At 44.3% G+C, this 20,776-nt stretch overlaps 1 protein-coding gene across 5 annotated transcripts in view; it reads right to left on the bottom strand.

Moving 5' to 3' along the window:
* Nucleotides 1-20,776, bottom strand: part of ACACA (acetyl-CoA carboxylase alpha) — a 938,215-nt gene that overhangs the window by 312,241 nt on the left and 605,198 nt on the right. For all 5 annotated transcript variants that reach the window (XM_085649480.1, XM_085649478.1, XM_085649479.1 and 2 more), the window contains one exon: nucleotides 20,166-20,276. In XM_085649480.1, the coding sequence (XP_085505606.1) occupies nucleotides 20,166-20,276 (111 nt within the window). The remainder of the gene's footprint in view (nucleotides 1-20,165; nucleotides 20,277-20,776) is intronic.

Below are 20,776 nucleotides of genomic sequence, written 5' to 3' on the forward strand. Positions count from 1 at the left end.
TATCTGGAGCACTTTTTTCCTATTTTTCTTTTTAAAAAACTCAAAATTATGATATATTTTGCCTATTTTCTTGGCCCCTCCAGGAGAATCCTCAAACCCTGGGTACCTTTAGAGTCCCCAGGATGTTGGAAAAAAAGGACACAAATTTGGCATGGGTACCTTCAGCTAAAAAAAGTTTTGGAGTCCTAAACGCGAACTACCCCAAATAGTAAAAAAAAGGGCTCAGCACTGGGAGGGGGAGGGGGTAGCAGTTAAGGGGTTATTTGAGATGCAAACAGAAGCTGATAAACACTGCTGCAAGAGAGAACTGAATGATGGAGCATTGGCGTGAGGCAACAAATGGTACAAAGGAGCGCCAAAGAAGGGGGGGGGGGGGAGAAGAGAGGTGGAGAGATGCATGGATGGAGAGGATGAGAGATGTGTGGATGTGTGATGTGTGGCTAGGAGATTGGAGGCATGGAGGAGGATAGAGGGATGAAGAAAAGTATGGACAGATGAGAGAAGGATGGCTGAAAAGAGGATATATAGATTGATAAATAGAGAAAAGGATGGAGAGAATGAATATGGCTGATGAAGAGAAGGGTGGATGCGGAGAAGGATAAAGAGTGGGGAAGATGGTTGAAAGGAATGAGAAGAAAAAAAGAGAAAAGATGTATGGAAAAAGGACGACAGGATAGAGAAGAAAGGGTGGATAGATGGCTGAATAGATGAATGAAAAGCTAGCTGGTAAAAAGGCATAAAGAGGAACTGAAATGTGGCAAATAAGAAAAGAAAGCTGGCAATCCTCGGAATGAGTGCCGGGTTTGCTGGCATCAGTTGGTGGCAGTATTATTTTGGATATGGTCAAAGAGGGGTCATTTTATTTTTCTGACTACTTTCGTATTTGCATTGGGGCCAATTGCACCTTTGCTACATCACGGTGTCTCTAGGCCACACCTAAAAAGGCTTAATGCACTAATGGCTAGAGGCCCGCCTGTTCCACTGACCGGTCGGACAACAGGCTAAGAACTGGAGCCTCCCCGAGTCAAACTATGAAGCGTTGCTAAGCAACCTGTAGCACAGTCTCTTAAAATACCTTTACTGAGGCAGCAAGAGGGCTATATAAAAATAAAAAAAGAACATAAGATAAGATAAAATGGCTCACTAGCACCTTAGTAAGAGTCTGACGTTAATTGGAAGAAGAAAGCAGGCCTCTGGGTCTATCTTTCTTTTAATATCCAGAGTCTGGCGTGTGGTAGCAGTGACCCAAAGCACAGTCCTAAGTGGAGCATTTGCTTATCTCTGCTCTCAAAAGGAAATAACATAAGTGGCTAGAACCTGCTGACTTTGGATGCTGGAAATACATCCAGCAAAACGTAAACCCCACCAATGAGATGCCTCTCCAGGAAGTGATGAAAGGGCGATTTATAATGCGTGCATGCGAGTGTTTTAAATGGGCAGGGCCTGTCCGGTTCTGAGTACCTGGACTTCTTCCATTTGAAATGGAGAGTATCTGCACTTCTTGGGAGAAAACAGGTACTCCAGATAGTGAGTACCAGCGCTTCTATATTTCCATTTAAAGCACTGTTATATATTACTGCTTTGCAGAAGAAAAGGGTTATAGGCGCTGCCTAGCCTGGAGCTGTCCAGCTCGGCCCACGTGTCCTGAACAGCACTCATACAGTACAGCATAGCAGCTGGCACCTGTGCAAAAATTCAGGCAAAGAATGTCTATCGCGCACATCCCTGGGGTGCAGGCCACGGGTTGCAAGAATGACGCAGGCCTTAATGCAAGAAATGAAAATAGGCCCCCCGCCATGACCTGGCAGTACAAAAACAGCCATGGTAACAGGCAGCAGACATCTTCTGCTCCTGCGCCCCGGTGCAGCTGCACCTGCTGCACTAATGATAGCTAAGCCCGTGCTGCATGCAACAGGTGTGTGTCGTCATGACGGCCTGGACATGGAGCACCTCGGATCCACACACGGGCTTCTCGCCGACGTTCAATCCCGCAGATTTGAATTTGCATGTTGCTGCATTCCAGAGATACAGATAGGTGGTGTGTCATGTCATTTAAATCACTCATTGTAGAGTCATTCATGGTGTGGGGTAAGGGGCGGGGCGACGGGCCGGGGGAGCTGAGAAGGGGTGGAGATTGAATGTACATAAAAAAAATCTACCTCAGCAAAAGTTTCCATTAAAATTGTAGACAAATGATCTCTGTGTCCTTCTCCCCGGGCTGCCTGGGGCTCCGTGCTATTTCTATGCAAATAACAACCTCGTGGTTTCTATCTTATTATTTCCACCGGAGCGGCTGCGACATGACCTGGGAGACGTGTGCGCGAGGCAGACAGGGGGAGCGGAGAGAGAGCGCGCGCCAAAGAGCGGGTGCGCAGCCAAGTGTGAAAAAATATTGTCAAGAGCGAACGCGGCGAGAACACAGCCGAAAAAAAAAATTGCAGGGATAACGTGTTTATTTCAGACCCCTGCCGCCGCCTGCTCGGAGCCCACCACCCCCCGTACCTTACAATCTCCCTGCCGCGCCCCCACCCTGCCGCACGAGGCAGCACCTTTGAAAATTCATTGGGCATCGGGCGGCGCGGCACAATCCATCTGCCTCCCTCTTATCATTTGCATGTCATGCCTCTTGGCTTCTGATGCGCGGATAGCCCGGCGCAGCGGCGCTGCCATGTTCAGGAGGGAAAGGAAACGGGAGGGAGGAGAAGGGAAGCGCGGGAACCCAAAAACGGCAAGGTGTACCAAGACCCCTCACGCCTCTTCGAGCGGCAAGCTTTATTGGAGAGACGATAATGAAGGGGGATACAAAGAAACCATAAGTGTGTGGGGTGGTTTAAGGGGGTTCCGCTCCTGCGACTGAGTTCTGTATGTCACCTGTCGGTCAACGACCTACCCCTACACGTCCGCTCCGCTTTCCGTCCTTTGGAAATTAAATGTGTATCTCTAATTTAAGTACTAATCACTGACATTTCATAAAGCGCCCATAACTCATTCTGTTTGTGGTGTGAGCTATACAAATGGCCACCATTTTCACTCCAGAACTGGAGCAAATAAACTATGTTCTTGCTTACGTCCTTCTTTCGTACAAAGGCATAATCGAAACACAAAACACACTAAACCTTCGTATACTCATTTACAGTACACCGAGAGATAGTAAAACTCAGCTATCATCAACAGACTACACCAAACTACAAAGAATACAGAACAGCGCACCCAGACACGTCCTCATCCCAAACAGACATATTGAGGCGGCCCTCAAAGCACTGTACGGGTTTCCAGGGCCCAAAAGAACATCCGTCAAAGCCCTCTGCATCAACTATAGGGCAATCCACAGGCTTTTTATAGTCAAAACTCTGACTATACAACAGCAGAGAGAGTCAGGGTGGTGGTGAGCAGGGGAGTATCAGGAAAGACGCGTGTGAGGGTGGAAGCAACAAGGAGGGCAGGCAGAGATGCAGGAGGAAGAGAACCCGGGGATGCGGGATGGTAGAAGCACAAGGGCCAGAAACTAACATGGAGGCACGGGTGGAGAGAAGCATACAGGCCCAAGATAGTAACATGGAGCACAGGGAGAAAGAAGCACACAAGGGAGACAGCTGGAAAACAGATGCACTTTCATGGAGCGCCTAAGCAAAAACAAAAAAGTAGTTCCCAAAAATGATCAGTGGAAGGACCGAGTAAAGAGACTAAGGTCTGACATTGGGAGGGGCCCAAAGACACAAGACAGACAGGTAGGTCATTAAATAAGCAAGCAAGCCAATGAGAGTGACAGAGCCCGATAATAGTAACCAGTGGGCGGGCTTTAAGCCAACCCCACCCCCGTAAGTTCTTGGCAAGCTATCAATTGCTCTTTTGCAGCCAGATAGTAGGCTCCGCCTAAAAATGCAAGGGAGAACAATACGATTACTACCAGTGCCACGTTTTTGCTAACTGATTTTGCTTTGTCAGTCCCATACTTACATATTAAGTGTACAGTCAAGTGTATCTCAGTGTCACTTCTGGGAATTAAAGACTAAATTAATGTCTTTCAGAATTACAAAACATATTTATACTCTGACTCACCAATGTTATTATTTTTGTGATCTTATCCTTCTAAAACTTTGTTTTTACCAGATGATATTAAATCCAGTCCCTCCGAATACATGTGCGCACACTGTTGTCATCATCGGCTTTGCCTTTCTCAAGCTAACAGTGTGAATGGAGCAAGTCGCCCATTTGGGCTTGGTCTGGAAAGGGCACTTAAGTGAGTACTTAAGTGAGGAGCTTTTAGTGCTTGCAAGGAACAAAACAGACTTATTGGTTTACACCGAGGACATGCCGATACATCTCCTCTGCCTACCACAGACATATATACTGAGAAGACTAAAGAGGCTGTTTTACTGCGCTGTGTCTCCCAGACTCCAGCTAACCTGTGGGACAAGTATGGCGCTGTGTCTGCGGCTCAGCTGTCCTTGCCTACTGTGGGATGTCCAAGTGCTCTGGAAGTACTGAGTGTCTGAGTAGCTTTACAGGCCCAAAAGGGCAAGTAAAAAGGTCTATGCTTAAGGGAAAGTTTGTCTTCACACGGTGTCATGCTGTGCACTGGAGGAGGGAGAGGTTTTCTGTTTGGCAGACCTAGGGGTATACCAAAGGGTGACTTATTTTGGGGGCCAGCCTGATTAAGCCTAAAGCCTGGACGTTGTACAGTAGCGTAGCTTGGGTGTCATAGGGGCCCTAGTGCATGGACTGAAATGGACCCCTTTGGCTGTTGTTACAATTATATAACACAGCAATAATCAGAGTTCAGTGGGCCCCTCTGTGCCCTGTACCATGGCACCTGCTGCACCTGATGCTACACCCCTGACGTTGTCCTGTCATCAGCCATCGTGCCCTCTTGATGTGCTTCACAGGAACCACTAAACTCAGAGGAAGCACTATTTCTGAAAGCTATAGAGCACCCTAGTGTAAAGCACCAGCACATACATTTAAACGCCTACAATATCACCAGATAGAATCAACGTGCATCTATCAAGGTAACTGATTTCTCCCCAGACTGTCCAGCCTGTGCGAACACTGAAGGCGCACTATGGCACTCCAGTGAATTGACATGACGCGTTAAGGCACGCTGTGAGATGCTTACGGTAACAACATTTTTGATGACGAGCCGTTCTGTCTTTTACATTTAAAACTGCTCTGTAAAAAGTTAAAAAAATTTTTTTAATCCACTGTACTTTTATTGTTTTATTGGACATGGCTGCTCTACGTTGAATTCATATGTAGTCTTCATTTAGCTGCAATTCTAGTACCATTTGTTGATAAAGCCCCCTTTACCAATTTTCTTTGGAGGCGGCCTTTATTATTCTTTGGGTAGACTGTTTGCAGACTCCCGGCATAATCAAACACTTCATAATTTTAAGCCTCCAACCTGGCCCAGGTACAATATTAGGTGGGCTGGCCCAGGTACAATATTAGGTGGGCCTCCAAAGAGACCACTTAACCTGGTGCTTATGTTTTGACACCACTCACCAACCCCTCTAGCCTTCCAGTTAGATATCTATCAACCAGACCGAAAGATGCAAGTTCCAGCCATCAAATCTGGGGGTGTGCAAAATCGGTTAAATTTACATACATTTCGGCTAAATGCAATAGAAATTTCACAGTTATACAAAATGTACCTTTAGAGTGACTTTTTTTTTTTTTAACACAAGCGCCCATGAGATACCAGCAGGAAACTGGTTTGAACAGAAAACGTCTTTCTGAAAGACGTTTTCTACACGAAAGTCTCTGCATGGCACAAAAATTACACAAACGTGTGCAATGCAAATTTCGCTAAATTCATGTAACACAATAATTATAAATTCTGCGAATTGTGCTGGCATAATTAAAATTTCACCCAAAACATGTTGCAGTCACCTGTACTTAGATTTAAAGATAAGGTGATCTTTTTATTATTTGCACTTGATTTCTTTTCTATTTTGTATTATATGTCTTCATGGTGCAAAGTGCCCCAGTCAATAAAACTTAAAAATGAAGAAATAATAAAACAAACATTTGCAAACGTGTAACAAACCAAAGAAATGCAGACATACCTATCCAGGTAAACACTCACTTAACTACAATTTTTCTGACCCCCGACAACATAGCAATGTAGAGAAAATAACCATACTTAAACGTATCTAAAGCAGAGGCATTACATAACTGTACAAAGCAGAAAAGACACACACCGTCACCACATAGACATGGCTGTGCACCTTAAGCAACAACAGGTCAGTCATGTTTTCGAGCTATTGGTAATCACTGGGAGTGGGTGCTTTATAGAAAGCCCGAACATATTGCCCCTTAAGTTTTCAAGGATCTGGGGGTAGTCGGGGAGATTAAGTGGCCTGAGCCTACCATGGCTGCTCGGAGCTAAAGCTCCGTGGTAGCCCAACGCCACGACAACCAATCGGGGTACTTCCCCGCACCAAAATCAGTTGGAAACCCCCTCTCCCGACATTGTAGCACTGGGTGCATCTGCCGCTGTGAGCACCGTTCCCCCTAACTACTCCGGTGCTGTGTAATCGGCTTAAAATTTGCCAGGTCATTGCGCCTCAAAATGGCGCTTGGGGCGTAGTGGACTCGCTTCTGTATACAACTGAGCTGGGGCCGCGTAATCAGGAGCGGGCCCTAGGAAGATTGTGTCGGAGGAGCGGCGAGTCGCAAAGCTGTCCCCTCTGCATCCCCGGTGCGCACAAAAGTGATCCGGTGGTGGCTGCAGGGAAGTGACTGCCAGCAAACGGCACATAGCGGCTTAACACTGCAGACCGGGAGGAAGCAGCGGTGATAGAATCTTTTGTCACCAGTGTTTTTCCGGTGAGTCATGGCGCAAACGCTATCACCCGCACCGGGAGGGAATAGTGGTGTAGGACGGGGCCCCCCGCAATGCCCAGACATGCAACAAGGCTCCATAGCAGCCCGTCTGACTCTAAAATGGCAGCCAGTGAGACGTCTGTGACGAGGGGAGGACTGCACACCGGAGGGATGGCACAGTCAAGGCTATAAAGGGAAAATGGTAGAGAAAAGGCAGCAAGACATTAACATTCAAAACTGGGTCCCGAAACATGTCGTCCTCCCCTGGTTTCCTCTGGGGACTGCTCGATCTGCGGGCCTCCCTCCTATGGTGGAGTTCTGCCTGTCCAGAACGGGAGTCCCCCCTCTCGGCTGTGACACACTTCAGCATTTAAATGATAGCAGTGGGGGGTATTCTGGGACACCGCCCCCCTTACCAAATTATCTGGCCCTGGAGACTTTGTTTGAAGCTGAAATATTCTGTGTAGAGCCCTCTCAGGACAGTGCCTGACCACAATATGTCGTCTGGACTTTGCTCAGACTGTGATTCCTCAACTCTCCAATTCCCCTGCCCTACTACGACATTATCTGATTACTCCTGACCACTATCTAGACAGCAGAGTCCGAGCATTAAGGCCAATGCCCGGAGGACTTGCCTTTACAGCTTTTGAGGAGATTGGCCCTGGTTAATCCTGCCGCCCGTCACCTACCCAGCCGGACATTGGACACAATTTCTCCCCGCCTCCCTGTTCTGTCTCCTTCCTCCTCCTCAGCGAATTTCCTTAACATTGTTTTTTTATTTATTTTTTATCCTATGTTCGTCTATGCTCTTGTAACAAATGTAACTTGTAACCTGCAACTCTCCGAACCTCATGTAAAGGGTTCTGAAAGCTCCGGGTCTAGCCAGCGCTATATAAAACTCATTAAATAAATTATAAATAAATAAATAAGCTACGGCCCAGAGTCACATGATGCTGAGCTAAACTGCCGCCGGGGATCGAACCGGGAGCCTTGCGCTCCGGAGTCAGACGCTTTGCCCGCTGTGCCACACCTCTCCTCCTCGTGATTCAGAGCGAGGACGGCGAGACAGCACCGAAAGTTAATATTTTTAGTCCTTACTACTGAGGAAGCTCTTGATCGTTCAACTCAGGAGGCTCTTGCACCCTCTGACACCTGGTTCTTCCCTCTCATGGGTTCTCCAGCTCTTCCTTGGTGCTTCTCTGATGTGCGGGCAATTTCTTATAAGGAAACTCTCACTTCCTGATTTCTCGTACATAGATATTTACTTTTGTTGATTTTTGTCCTTTTCTACCAAATCTTGGATCTTCTATTCTCAGTCATTCGTCAAAATGGGGATCTCACCGATGTCTGGTCTTTCATACTCAGTAGGCGCTCACTCTCTGTGATTCTTTTATCATTCCTCCTCAGACTCAGGAATCTGTCACTCAGTCCCATCCTGGCAATTCCCTCTGATCAGATTCTCACTCTGCTTCTATGGCCTTACACTTGAAGAGACATTCTCGTCACTACTTGGTCTCTCCCTGTCACGACTCCTTAACCTCCGATTCTTGGCTGCACTCCACAAGATGCTCTCACTCACTCCATTTCTTGGTACTTTCTCCTCAGAGGAATCTCTCACTTTCACGGATTCTTGGTACTTTCTCTTCAAGAGGCTGTTAATGATTCTTGTCTTGTCCTGTACCCCTCAAGGGGATCGCACTCTGTTTGGTTCCACCTTAAAAGGGTCAGACCTTCCTGCTCAGGAGGCTCCTACTCTTTCAGGGTTATGATCTTCTCTCTTAAGGTTTCTTCGAATCCTTGTTCCCTCCTCAGGATACTCCCTCCTCTCTCTAATACCAATTAGAAATGGAGACTCTCCCTGGACTTCCATTTTCTTTGCCTCGTCCTCATAAGACCCTTCAGCTCAAATTCTTGTTCTTTAGTAGCCTCTCCCACTCTTCAACCCTCGGTACACAGCGCTGACTCTTCCTCCGACACCTGGCCTCTACGTTTACAGGCCTTTCCTATCTACGTATTGTCGGTTTTGGCCCAGGGCGCACTCTAGCTCCTACAGCTGGTCTTTCCTGCTCAGGAGCTCCTTACACCCTTTCATTCATGGTTTTCCCCTCTTCTGAAGCGTTTTCTCTCCTGCTCTATTTCTTGCATTTGGCCTTTCCTTCTGTTGGGCTCTCATTCTCTTTGATTGAGCTGTCTCGTGATCCCAATGTTTATGTGACTTCTCCTCGTGAGGACCTCACGCTCTTCTCCCCCATATTACTCTTGCAAGCTCACGACTCTGGATCACGACCGCACAGAAGGCTATGACTCGTCTCACTTCACCTGGGTGCCCGACTCCCAAGTTAGGACTCTCTCAGTCATTCTGTCATTAATTAATGAGAATTACTCCCTGGGAGACTCACATTTGTCACTATTCTGCATCAGTCTTCTCTAGGTATTTTTAATTTTACCAGGCAGATTTCTACTCTCGCCAATTGCACTGTGTGGCTTAAGAGGTGACGCGGGCGGCAGGTGGTGAGCGCCAGCACTCATTGCTGGGGATCAGAGCTTGTTTTTCATCATCGGATTCAGGCCCAGAGCAAGAGAACGAGAAAGTCAAAGAAGGGACGAAAGAAAGAGGAAAAGAAAGTTATTTAAAAAGAGTCAAGGGGCGAAAGCAGGAAAGACAAATAAACTGCAAGTGTGAGATAAAGGGATGGGAAGTGCATGATGGTCGAGGAAAGCGGCTTAAGGAGGAACCGAGCCCCGCAGGCTCGGCGCTGGACAGCAATGGCGTTCAGCAACAAGCCCCTAAGAAAACTTGTGGGGCCCTCCACTTATTATTGCAGACACGCTCACACCCGCCTCCCCACAGCTGTGCACGAACGCGAGTCTTCATTCGCTAATATTCTTACATGTGTTCAGAGGTCCATCCTCAGTCACCCACACACACAAATCCCCTTATTTACATGTGTGTAAGAAGTTCATCCTCGTATATGAACACAAGTCTACTTACCTCTCACTCTCACATACATGCACAAGAAGGCCGATACGTAATTTTCCTCTCCATACATGAATGCACAAAGTTCTTTACATGTATGGTTGTCGCTCCTCACTAACACGCACAGGACCCAGCTCACATTTAAACCCAAAACCCCCTCCTCACAGACGCCCACAATCTCCCTTACCTATGCATGAACGACCCGTTAAACGCACGCACGCACGCACAAACCCCTGCATGGGGACGCACCCGCGCCATGTTTGCCCTCAGATCTCTCGCGCCACAAACACTCCTCCTGCCACGCCGAGAGACAGGAGTCTGCGTCTCTGACGTGCACGCCCGCGGAATGACAATGACGGTGGTTTTGTTGCAGGGAGAGCTTCAAGCTGTCATCAGCTTCTCTCCTCACACCTGGTCGGCGCAGGGATTGCCGAGACATTCTTAATGAGTCTGTGAAATCGGGTGTCTTACGGCGATGCGAGTCTGTGCTTAAAGACCAGTGACACGGAGGCTGTGAGCAGGGGAGCGGTGGGATGCGCCAGCTGCTGCAAGCACCGCTGGAAACGGCAGTGTACACAGAGCATCGGGCGTGCAGTGTGCACACACAGACCCTCTGAGGAACTGTGTACACTGATCCGGCCATGGCACATGCATTGGACATATACAGACGCACTCACACGTTAAACAAACCCCTTATCCTGCACAGGGTGCATACACAGACCCTCTAACAAACTGTGCCAGCCATGGCACACGCATTGAACATATACAGACACACACACACTTTAAACAAACCCCTTATCCTGCACAGGGTGCATACACAGACCCTCTAACAAACTGTGTATACGTGAATCCGGCCATGGCACACGCATTAAACATATACAGATGCGTACACACTTCAAACAAACCCCTTATCCTGTACAGGGTGCATACACAGACCCTCTAACAAACTGTGTATACGCGGATCCGGCCATGGCACACGCATTGAACATATACAGACGCACTCAAACGTTAAACAAATTCCCCTTATCCTGCACAGGGTGCATACACAGACCCTCTAACAAACTGTGTATACGCGGATCCGGCCATGGCACACACATTGAACATATACAGACGCACACACACTTTAAACAAACCCCTTATCCTGCACAGGGTGCATTCACAGACCTCCTCCACACTGCAAATGTACCACTTGCGTTCACAGACACATACTACATCAATGTTAACCCCAGCTCATTCACACACTACACTCATATTCCATATCATACAGGGTACATGCACGCACAGACCTCCGCTCACGAATACTACACCTTTACCAATATTACAATATAGACACCCTTGCACATGCAAACACACACATCACCCACATTTCTGGAAAACGTCTCTCTCTCTCACACATTACAGTGACTAATCTCTCTCTCATACAATGCAAAGAGGAGCCCACTCTTAAACAGCGCACATTTGTAACTCTTGTACCCCCATACAAGCTCACTTCACCGTTACAAACCTCATGTCACACACATTGCTTGCACACACCCCCACACTCAGTGACTTAAACCTCATGTCTTCAAGTGAACATACACAGACCTACTCTGTCAGACATTCACCACTCTCACATACATATCCTTCCATGCACACACTACACTGTTGAGTATGGATACTGTATACCCGATGTACGTTATAAGAATACTGCAAGTCACTGACGAGTTCCGTGACCACATAGAGGAACGAGGTCAAAGGTTGGGTTCCTTTATAAGATAATGGAACTTCAAGTTGACTTACAATATTCATTTAACATACGGAAGAGGGTCACTGCACCACCCTTCCCACATACTGCTTAAATCTTTCCTGTCTTGCTCTTTTACATGAAAGAGATAGTATGATTACAAACATGAAAAACAAAAGTAGAATCTGCAGTACAAAATGAAACACACCAAAAAGCATTTAGTAATTTGTTGCAAAAATATATTAGTATCAGTTTAATGCAAGTCAGATTGAAAAAATGCTGTAGCTCAAACATGCAAAGTACATCTTTGTTGTAATGAACTATTATAAATACATATTTTCTGCTGATCACTGTTCATTTTAGAAAAAACAGATCAGAAGACTGAAAAGCTCATTCTCATTTTTTGTTGCATATCCTGCTGCTGTAATTATGATCGTGACCTGCCTTTCACCTTGGCTCCTGGCAGGAGGCATTATGATGTCACAACTCAACTGTAATGACACATTATATTTGCGAGGCTACATCATTTCTTTATTATTGGTGACTAGAGACGTCACAACACAGCTATAATAAGGAAATAGAAACAAGCGTTTATAAAGAAATTGCAGGATGCCATGCATTATAAACCACATCACACACGCGGCTTGGTCAGACAGCCCAACCCACTGTGACATAAATCTCATCTCATACTGTATATATAAATATCTACTCTTGCAAACACTGTGCACATTTGCCGCAAGCATGCACACCTTGACATGCTGTTATAAACCCACCTCACACACTGCTTGCAGACAACACCCCTCATTAATTTCATATCTCATTAAGTGACATACACAAACCAACATTCACCAACACTTTACCCAACACTTTCCCCATGTACCACTTTCAGTCTATTGGCTTTGTCGATGCCTGTTTTGTCATAGTTTATGCAAAACGTTATTGTTAAGCACAGCTGCCACTGACAATCTAAAGTAAAGAACTAACTAAAAGCCATTTTTATCCCTGGAACTGAAGGAAACTACTTTCTGTGAGGATGTGTTCATTGTTAAAAAGGCAACTTCTGTGACTCACAGGAAAGTTAGCCAATGGCTCAAGTGGGCTGGCCCGCAGCCCCATGCTGTATTCTGTGGTGGGTAGGAATAAAATGTACATGACACAATAACGCACCAATGGATGGAGAGGGCAGACTGAAAGTCCCTACATGTATGTTATACATATAATTTTAGTAAAATCAAAAGTCTTGGCTAATTTCAGACCTAAAACTAGGTATTAAAGTAGCAGGACATTACCAAAACAAAGCAGAAACACTGGACTCTAACCTGGCAGCCAAGAGAAACAACTCCTGTCATCCTACACAAACAACAACAATCACAGCATACGCCCACCCCCGGTCTGTATCAGCCCTCCAAGGAATGAAGACTTCAGAATTTGAAGCTCTACTAATCGCTAGCTACCCAGATGGCTGCTCTACGGATCCAAGCCCTCCCCACTGTTTCCACAGATCCTTCAATCAACATCGGTATCTATTCCAGTCAGAAATATCAACAGTTCTTTAAAAACAGGAATTTTCCCAGAGACATTAAAGAAGGCATACATGCGTCCAATACTTAGGAACAACACGGTTCTTCTTATTCATCCGCAGTAGATTTTTACAACGAATAACAGCAAATTGTGCCATTCACAGTAAATTTTTACCACGAACGCCGCATAAGTATGCAAAGTGGTGTAATGGCATACTTTCGGGAATTCAAACGTAATGCAAAAATTACACAAATTACACCAGTGTAATTGAAATTTCACCCAGGCCTACTCAAAACTTGACTATGCTAACGAACTATACCAAAGCACTTCACACTTAACTATGAGAAGGCTACAAAAATCTACAACTCAGTTGCATGACTACTTTTAAACGCAAGTAATGCATATACACAAATCCATTTTTTCCTGTCTTGAAGGCTTTACACAGGCTCCCAATGGCAAGAGGATCATCTTTCAAACTACTGTGCATCGGTCCCAGAGATGACCCAAAATGAATTCAAGTAAAAATCGCACAATATTCCCAACCGAGGATTGTTCGTCCCAGACTGGCACTGCACTTAATAATTCCTGCGTATAGGAAGAAAACAGTTGATTGCACAACTTTCTCTGTGCCAGCGGCAAAATGTTGGAATTTCTTACCAGAAAAAAACATAGCGACTGTGATTCAGTTAAGAGTTCAGAAAGATTGCTAAAAGCTGGTTATTCCCAACCCGTTCCAACAAATATTCCACACATTCTCACTTCGTGCCCACAGACAGATACCTTCCAGAACTCTCTACGATCAAAGAGGTGCAAAATCCCTGAATCCCTTAGCAAACAACCCCTTATATGAGGGAAAACTAAATTTCCCTCGAAACTAAACACCCATGCATCTTTCTCACACAAACACATAACAGTATGATAAAAGCAAACCCCATTGCTTGTCTACTCCTCAAAATCTCAACGACAAACGAAACAATACCATTATCCAATAACACCCATTAGTGTAAAAAAAAAAAAAAACAAGTACTAAGACTGACAGCTTCAGTAATTAATGTTCAAGAGAACAAATGATGTAGGCATGATTGGGGTTTAGTTGGAGTAACCCAAGACGGAAAAACTTATATCACCTGCTCATTGGTAATCAACTTTCAGCCTTCTTTTCTACTCTTTAAACTTCCTCGGGTGCTTCCGACATCAACAGCCCAAAAAACATGCATGAAAATAACCCAACTTATATCTAGAGATTATCCACTCTCCCGCCTTCCTACTTGAATGATGCCATCCCTACACTCCATCTTCTACATGACTTAGTGACACTGAGTTTGCACGTGCCCCCTACCTTACTCTCCACTAATTCTTAGGAAATAACCAATCCCCTCCTTAAAAGGCATACACTTCCCTTCGGAGTAACCGCTTCTGCAGCCCCAAAACCTATCTAGCCTATTTGTTCATCTCGAAATCATCCCTTCTCAGTCTCTTGAACCTTTATCTCACAATGCCAACCTCCTCCACCCTATTTCTTTGCCCCTCTTTTTCAACTTGCATTAACTTACTCTAATAATTACATCTAACTCCTATAGACGTAATCTATCACCACTTGAAATGGTTTCCTCAGAGCACAAGACTAACCCAATAACCAAAAAACTCTCCGACAACAATAACCACTGAATTACCCACGAATTTTAGGCTATGGAGTAGCACGCTACCAGTCAATAAGTGCTTCACTGCATTGTCAGGTGTAATAAGCGCTATATAAATGTAATCTCAATAAAATACAATACATACTGCAACAGCAGAGCAAAACTAATAACAGATATTTACCTCTTTAATAGAATCCAGTTTAAAGTACTGTGCTAGAGTTTACTGGGCTTGACACTTAGGCTAAATTCAATCCAGAGTCTCACCCTGTAAAACTAGCATACTCTAAGGTTGGTCTGTTAACCTCTTCAGCAGGATTCAGACGGCTAAGTTTGCGGAGAAAAATCTAGGTTATTTTGTGCAGGTTTACAGAACTGTCTCCACGAAAACGCCCAAAAATGCCAGTTTACAGAAACTTCAAAAAGGATAGCAAAAAACTCCTTGTTCAAATTATTTTTTGCTTTAAATCTTTAAATTATGGTTACTTCTGTAAATCAAATATGTGAAATACATTTATATTTGCACGTAGCCTTCCCCTTTCATAACACATGTAATACAGTAGTGTCACTGGGCCACATAGTTCAGTGTTTTCCAGTAAACATGTTTCTGTGAATGTTGTTTTATAGATGTAGTTTGAAGTATGTAGGGAATTTTGAGAAAGGGTTGTTCAAACTGCACACATTTTACATCTTATGTTCCAAAGTTGCAACTTTATTTCACAGTTGTATTACAGTACCATCTGCATAGATGGCTGCTACGACTTCTTCGTTGTGCCCCCCATTGCACAACTTTTGGGTATTGTGCCCATGAGGCTTTTAAAAAAACTTTTGTGAGTCCCACCATCTTCCCTATCCTCTCGTCTGAATCGTTTTTTTCTGAGAGAGTCTTAATTTTCTCTCTTTGTTGCAAAAAGCTTCTCTTTTTCCACGTCTTCATTGCGGGCTCTAACTCTCTCCACACACCACAGAGGCATGAAACAGCAGCTTCTTTAAAAACATCAACGTGTTTTCACTGAAAGCTTGCTCTTTAATAGATGCTACGGTTCTCTAATAATATGACAAACTAACTGAAGTTATATTACAAAAATGACTAATTTCCCTTCAGTTCAAGGCACCAAACCTAAAGCACCAGAACTTATGATCCTGAACATAAAGGCACCCAATGCATTGTCTGGGAGCTTATAGAGAAGACACCGATGCAGCGCAAACAGGACACCGCCCTAGGCCATGCCGTGTGCAGCAGCACATGGTGCGTTTAGTCCTCCAACTCAAAAACACAGCATGCAGAAATGTGCTGCAGGTACTGTCATCAGCGGCTTTTTGAATACACGGTAACTTCGCCATATGTAGAGTACCTGTACCTAAAGTAAGCAGTATGGACTCCAGTCATAAAGAATGAGCAAAGGGCAGACTCTGGCTGCTGCCGTCAGCAAATGATGGCCACGGTTTAAAGGTACGCCCTATAACCAAACACAGCATGCACGCGCATTCCACCTTTAACAGTATGCACACAACCCAAAAGGTTTAGGCAAATGTGGCAACCATGGCTAAGATACTACAACCTAGAGATGACTGGGGTTGAACCGGATAATAAAAGCCCCTGCACATTGGATCCATAACTTGTCGGTCAATAATCTTGTTTCCCAAGAAGATGTATTGGGTGCGGGCCATGTTTAGCCCCCAGAAGGGTTGGGAGGAGGGGTGCCAGTGGAGAAACTATTGTAATGCAACCTCTGTATTCCCGAATGTAGTACTTATTGGTAACAATGCTGAATTTATTGCATTCATGACTCAACTGCTCCTGTGCTGGCTAATGTTTAAAAATAAAATAAAAACAGTTAAAAATAAATAAATTAAAAAAAAACAGTATGCACACAGTTCTGTCTCCAACACATTACAAATTAACTCCACTCTCCCTACATTAAATTCCAAAATCCAAAACATGCATTGAATACAACGGTACCGATTGAATGTGAGAAGCAAAGTACATCATTTAGAGTCACGTAAAGGGATTTTGATCACTGGAACTTGAGGAACAGTATAAAAGGGATATATGGTGGTGAAACCTGACACTCAAATAATTACTACGATTCCACACAGCTCAGGGCTGAAACAATTGTCGACTGTTCAACAGCACACATTGCACACCTGTCCTCGCAATGTAAAAGCTCTATTTGATTATCTGCCCCTTGTTTGCCAAGTAATTGCTAGAGAGGAGCACTTTCATTGGGATTCACTGCAGGTTTCACCACCAGTAATAGCCAACACTCCCTAACTGTGCTTGATCTCCTTTAAAACCATGTTCAGTATGCAATAATAAATACATTTCATAAACTGTGATCATTTATTTAAAGACTCCTAGTCTACACAGGATATCATGAACATGCCTTCCATTTCTAACAATACCAATTCAATACTGATTAACTGACATGGTTATCCCGGATAGGGAGTCGTCTCTTGACAGCCGTATTGTGTGAGATGCCGACAGTGTCTCCAGTGGTTCTCGGTACGGATTCACTAACACAACATCATGGTGTGCAAAGGAGAGTTGTCTTTGTTAGGTCTCCTCTGATGCAGTGCATGCACTGTTGCTTGCGCGACATTCTGTGTACTTTTCACTGTCAAGGGTCTTAAGCCCACCCATTACTTGCCATTGGTTGGCTTCATCGTCACTGTCATGCCCTTGCTTGTCTTTGGCCAGGGTGTGCCAGCTTCATTTCCTCTTTGTGCCTATAGCTCTTCCCACGAGCATGGCCCGAGTACAGCTTCTGTCACCAACGTGTGTCTTCCACTGGTCATGCTTTTGCAGGTATTTTACTTCTCCTTTTGTGATTGTTCTTTCTTGCCCAATTGTTGCTTGCCTCATCGCTCAAGCAACCTCCCGCACAGTTCATGCTGCACAGCAGCTGCACTGCGTTACAACATGACTAAAAGACATTGACAAAGCCAATAGCTCTTTCGTGGGCGAGAGTTATTCACTTTGGCAATGTTTGTCTCACAGAATGATCCTGCCTCTGGCACTGCAAGTTTTTATCACTGTTGCACTCCACAATGTGGAATCAAGTCAAGGAGTAGCCTCTAAGACTGAACGGTAAAACCTCACTCCAACAGAGCACAGAGAGCTCCCACAACAACACTTCACAGAGCCACCATACCTTATTAATGCACAAAGCTCCCTACTTCAATTTAGCACTTAGAAAAGTGAGTGAATTCACAGTGGCACTAAGCAGGGACCCCCTCCTATGTCCTCTTCCTTACTGTATCATTCCATAGAATGACATCACTGCACAAAGTGATCTTACTTAAGTAGTACATCCTATATATTGACAGATCATACCACACCATTTTATACAGTGACAGGCCATACCATACAATACTATATGATAACAGGCCATACCATACCATGCTATAGGATGACAGGCCACACCATACCATGCAATCACAGACCATGCCATACAATACTGTACAATGCCAGACCATCCGATACCATACTATATAATGACAAGTCATACCATACAATGGCAGGCCATACTATACCATACTATACAATGAAAGGCCATACCATACCATACTATATAATGAAATACCATACCATACCATGACAGGCAATACCACACACTACAATGATAGGCCATACCATACCATACAATACAGTGACAACCCATACTATACCATACCATACAATGACAGGCCAGACAATACAATACAATACCATAACATACTATAAAATGACAGAACAAAGCATGCCATGCTAAACGAAGACAGGCTATACCATACTATACAATGTCAAGCCATTATATACTATACTAAACAATACCAGGCCATACCATACTACACAATGAGAGGACATACCATGCTATACTATGACCATACCATATAATACCATAATGTACAATGAAAGGCCATCCTATACCATAAAGACAAGCCATACCATACCATACTATAAAATGACAGGCCACACCATACTATACTATCAATGTAATGCCTAAAAAATGACAGGCCATGACATACAGTACCATACAATACATTGACAGGCCATACCATACCATACAATGACAAGTCATAACATACCATTCTATACAATGAAAGGACATACCATACTGTATGATACCATACGACAGGCCATATCATAGCATACTATACAATTACAGCCCATAGCATATCACACTATACAATGACAAATCATACCATCCCATCCCATTCCATACTATAAAAAAGAGAGGCCATACTATAGAATGACAAGCCATACCATACTATAATATACTATATTATATAATAATAAGACATACTATACCAACCCATACTATACAATGAGGCCATTCCATACCATACAATGACTTACCATACCATTCTGTACAATGACAGGCTATACTATACCACACCATACTAAATTATGACAGGCCATACCGCATCATACAATGACAGGTTATACCATACCATACTATTCCATATATGCTTTAATATAAAACTTGAATTCTCAGATTAAAACAATGGCTTGTTGTATTAGAAGAAAATATCAGATACTCATAAAAAGCATAGAAATGACCTCCCGTGCACCATACCAAAAAGCCTCAGTGGGATGAAAGCACGCTCATTGTTTACCATTAGTTCGTTTTATTGTCACGCTCATTTCTTATTTTCTTTTTAGGTGTCGCCTGAGACAGCTTGCACGCTCATTGCCTACCATTAGTTAGTTTTATTGTCACATTCATTTCTTATTTTCTTATTAGGTGTCGCCTGAGACAGTTTGCAAGATATTTCATTAGCTTAAAGGAGTCTTAGAGCCTGACCATTGCTTAGCATTTGTTGGCTTCATCATCACTCTTATTTGCTGGATCCTGTTTGATAAGCACATACCGGCTTCACTTCCTCTTCTTGTGTTTCTCCCTCCCCCGGAGTATGGCACAAGTACTGCTTCCTCTCTTAATGGCTGTCCTTCCACTGCTCACGCTTTCTGGCCCAGGCCACTTTTTTCTTCAACTTGCAGCGCTCAATAAGATTGCATGTGTTTGCAGCCCATGTCCCCATGTCCCGCACTCCTGCCCCACTGCTCTGTTGTTGCTTAGCCCGTCCCCCTAACGTTCCACTCCTGTTGCAGCTTTCCCCGTCCCCATCCCCTGTCGTTGCATGTCCCGAATCCCCGCACCCTCCACCTGTTGTTGCTTGCCTCTCCCACCCTGAGCCATCCCCCGTTGTTGCTTGCCCCCTCCACTGCCATCTCTGGCCAGATATACAAGCATTAGAAAAGCAATAGGTCTAACCTATGTGAGGTCTACTGCTTTGTCAATTTTCTTTTAGCCATGGTGAACAGCAGCACGCTCCTTAGTACATGTGCGCATAGGGTTTTTAACCACAGGACCTGCTCACTCTGCAGGGGTGTCAGTAACAGAGTAACTGGTATGCTCATACAGGGACAGATTCTCCTAAGAGAAAAAGGCATGCACATGTGTCTAATTCGCTAAATTAGTCTTAAGCCACTCACTTTATTCAGGGCTCCAGCTCCTGTAAGGATAATGTGTGAATTTTCCACCTGGATCGTCCGCTGTCCCAACCTGACGAGATAGGCTCCAATACCAATAGCCCGGCATGTTACCTATAAAAACAAAGGAGAGGTGAGATCCATATACATTTACAGGATCAAACATCTGTATGCATATTTGTTTTGCAAACAATTGTGAAACCATGTTTATTAGAGTAAAGAAAAACAAATTCTTATGGACTTTTAATCCGTGATAACCGTAATCTACATGCACATAAAATATATATTTAAAAATTAAGTTAGATAAAGGGAAGTTATGGCTACTTAAAAAAAAGACATAACCGCATAAAGTTCAGTATAAAAAAACATGCACGACCCTATGAAAAAAGTCAGTAAAGGATATGTTATGGTGACAACTAAAAACATACAATCCCATGAAATTCAACATTTATGGGGAGCTATGCAACCATAGCTCCGTTCTGATAACTATTCATGACCCCACACGAATGTACTACTGAATATCGACTTTAGGAATATCAACATACATGAACACCGAGGACAGGATATTGACGGACAAAATACTGAAAGGCCGAAGTATGTATTTACTACTCCGA

Source organism: Triturus cristatus, chromosome 3_2, assembly GCF_964204655.1.
Source record: "Triturus cristatus chromosome 3_2, aTriCri1.1, whole genome shotgun sequence".
In the NCBI taxonomy this organism is placed as follows: domain Eukaryota; kingdom Metazoa; phylum Chordata; class Amphibia; order Caudata; family Salamandridae; genus Triturus; species Triturus cristatus.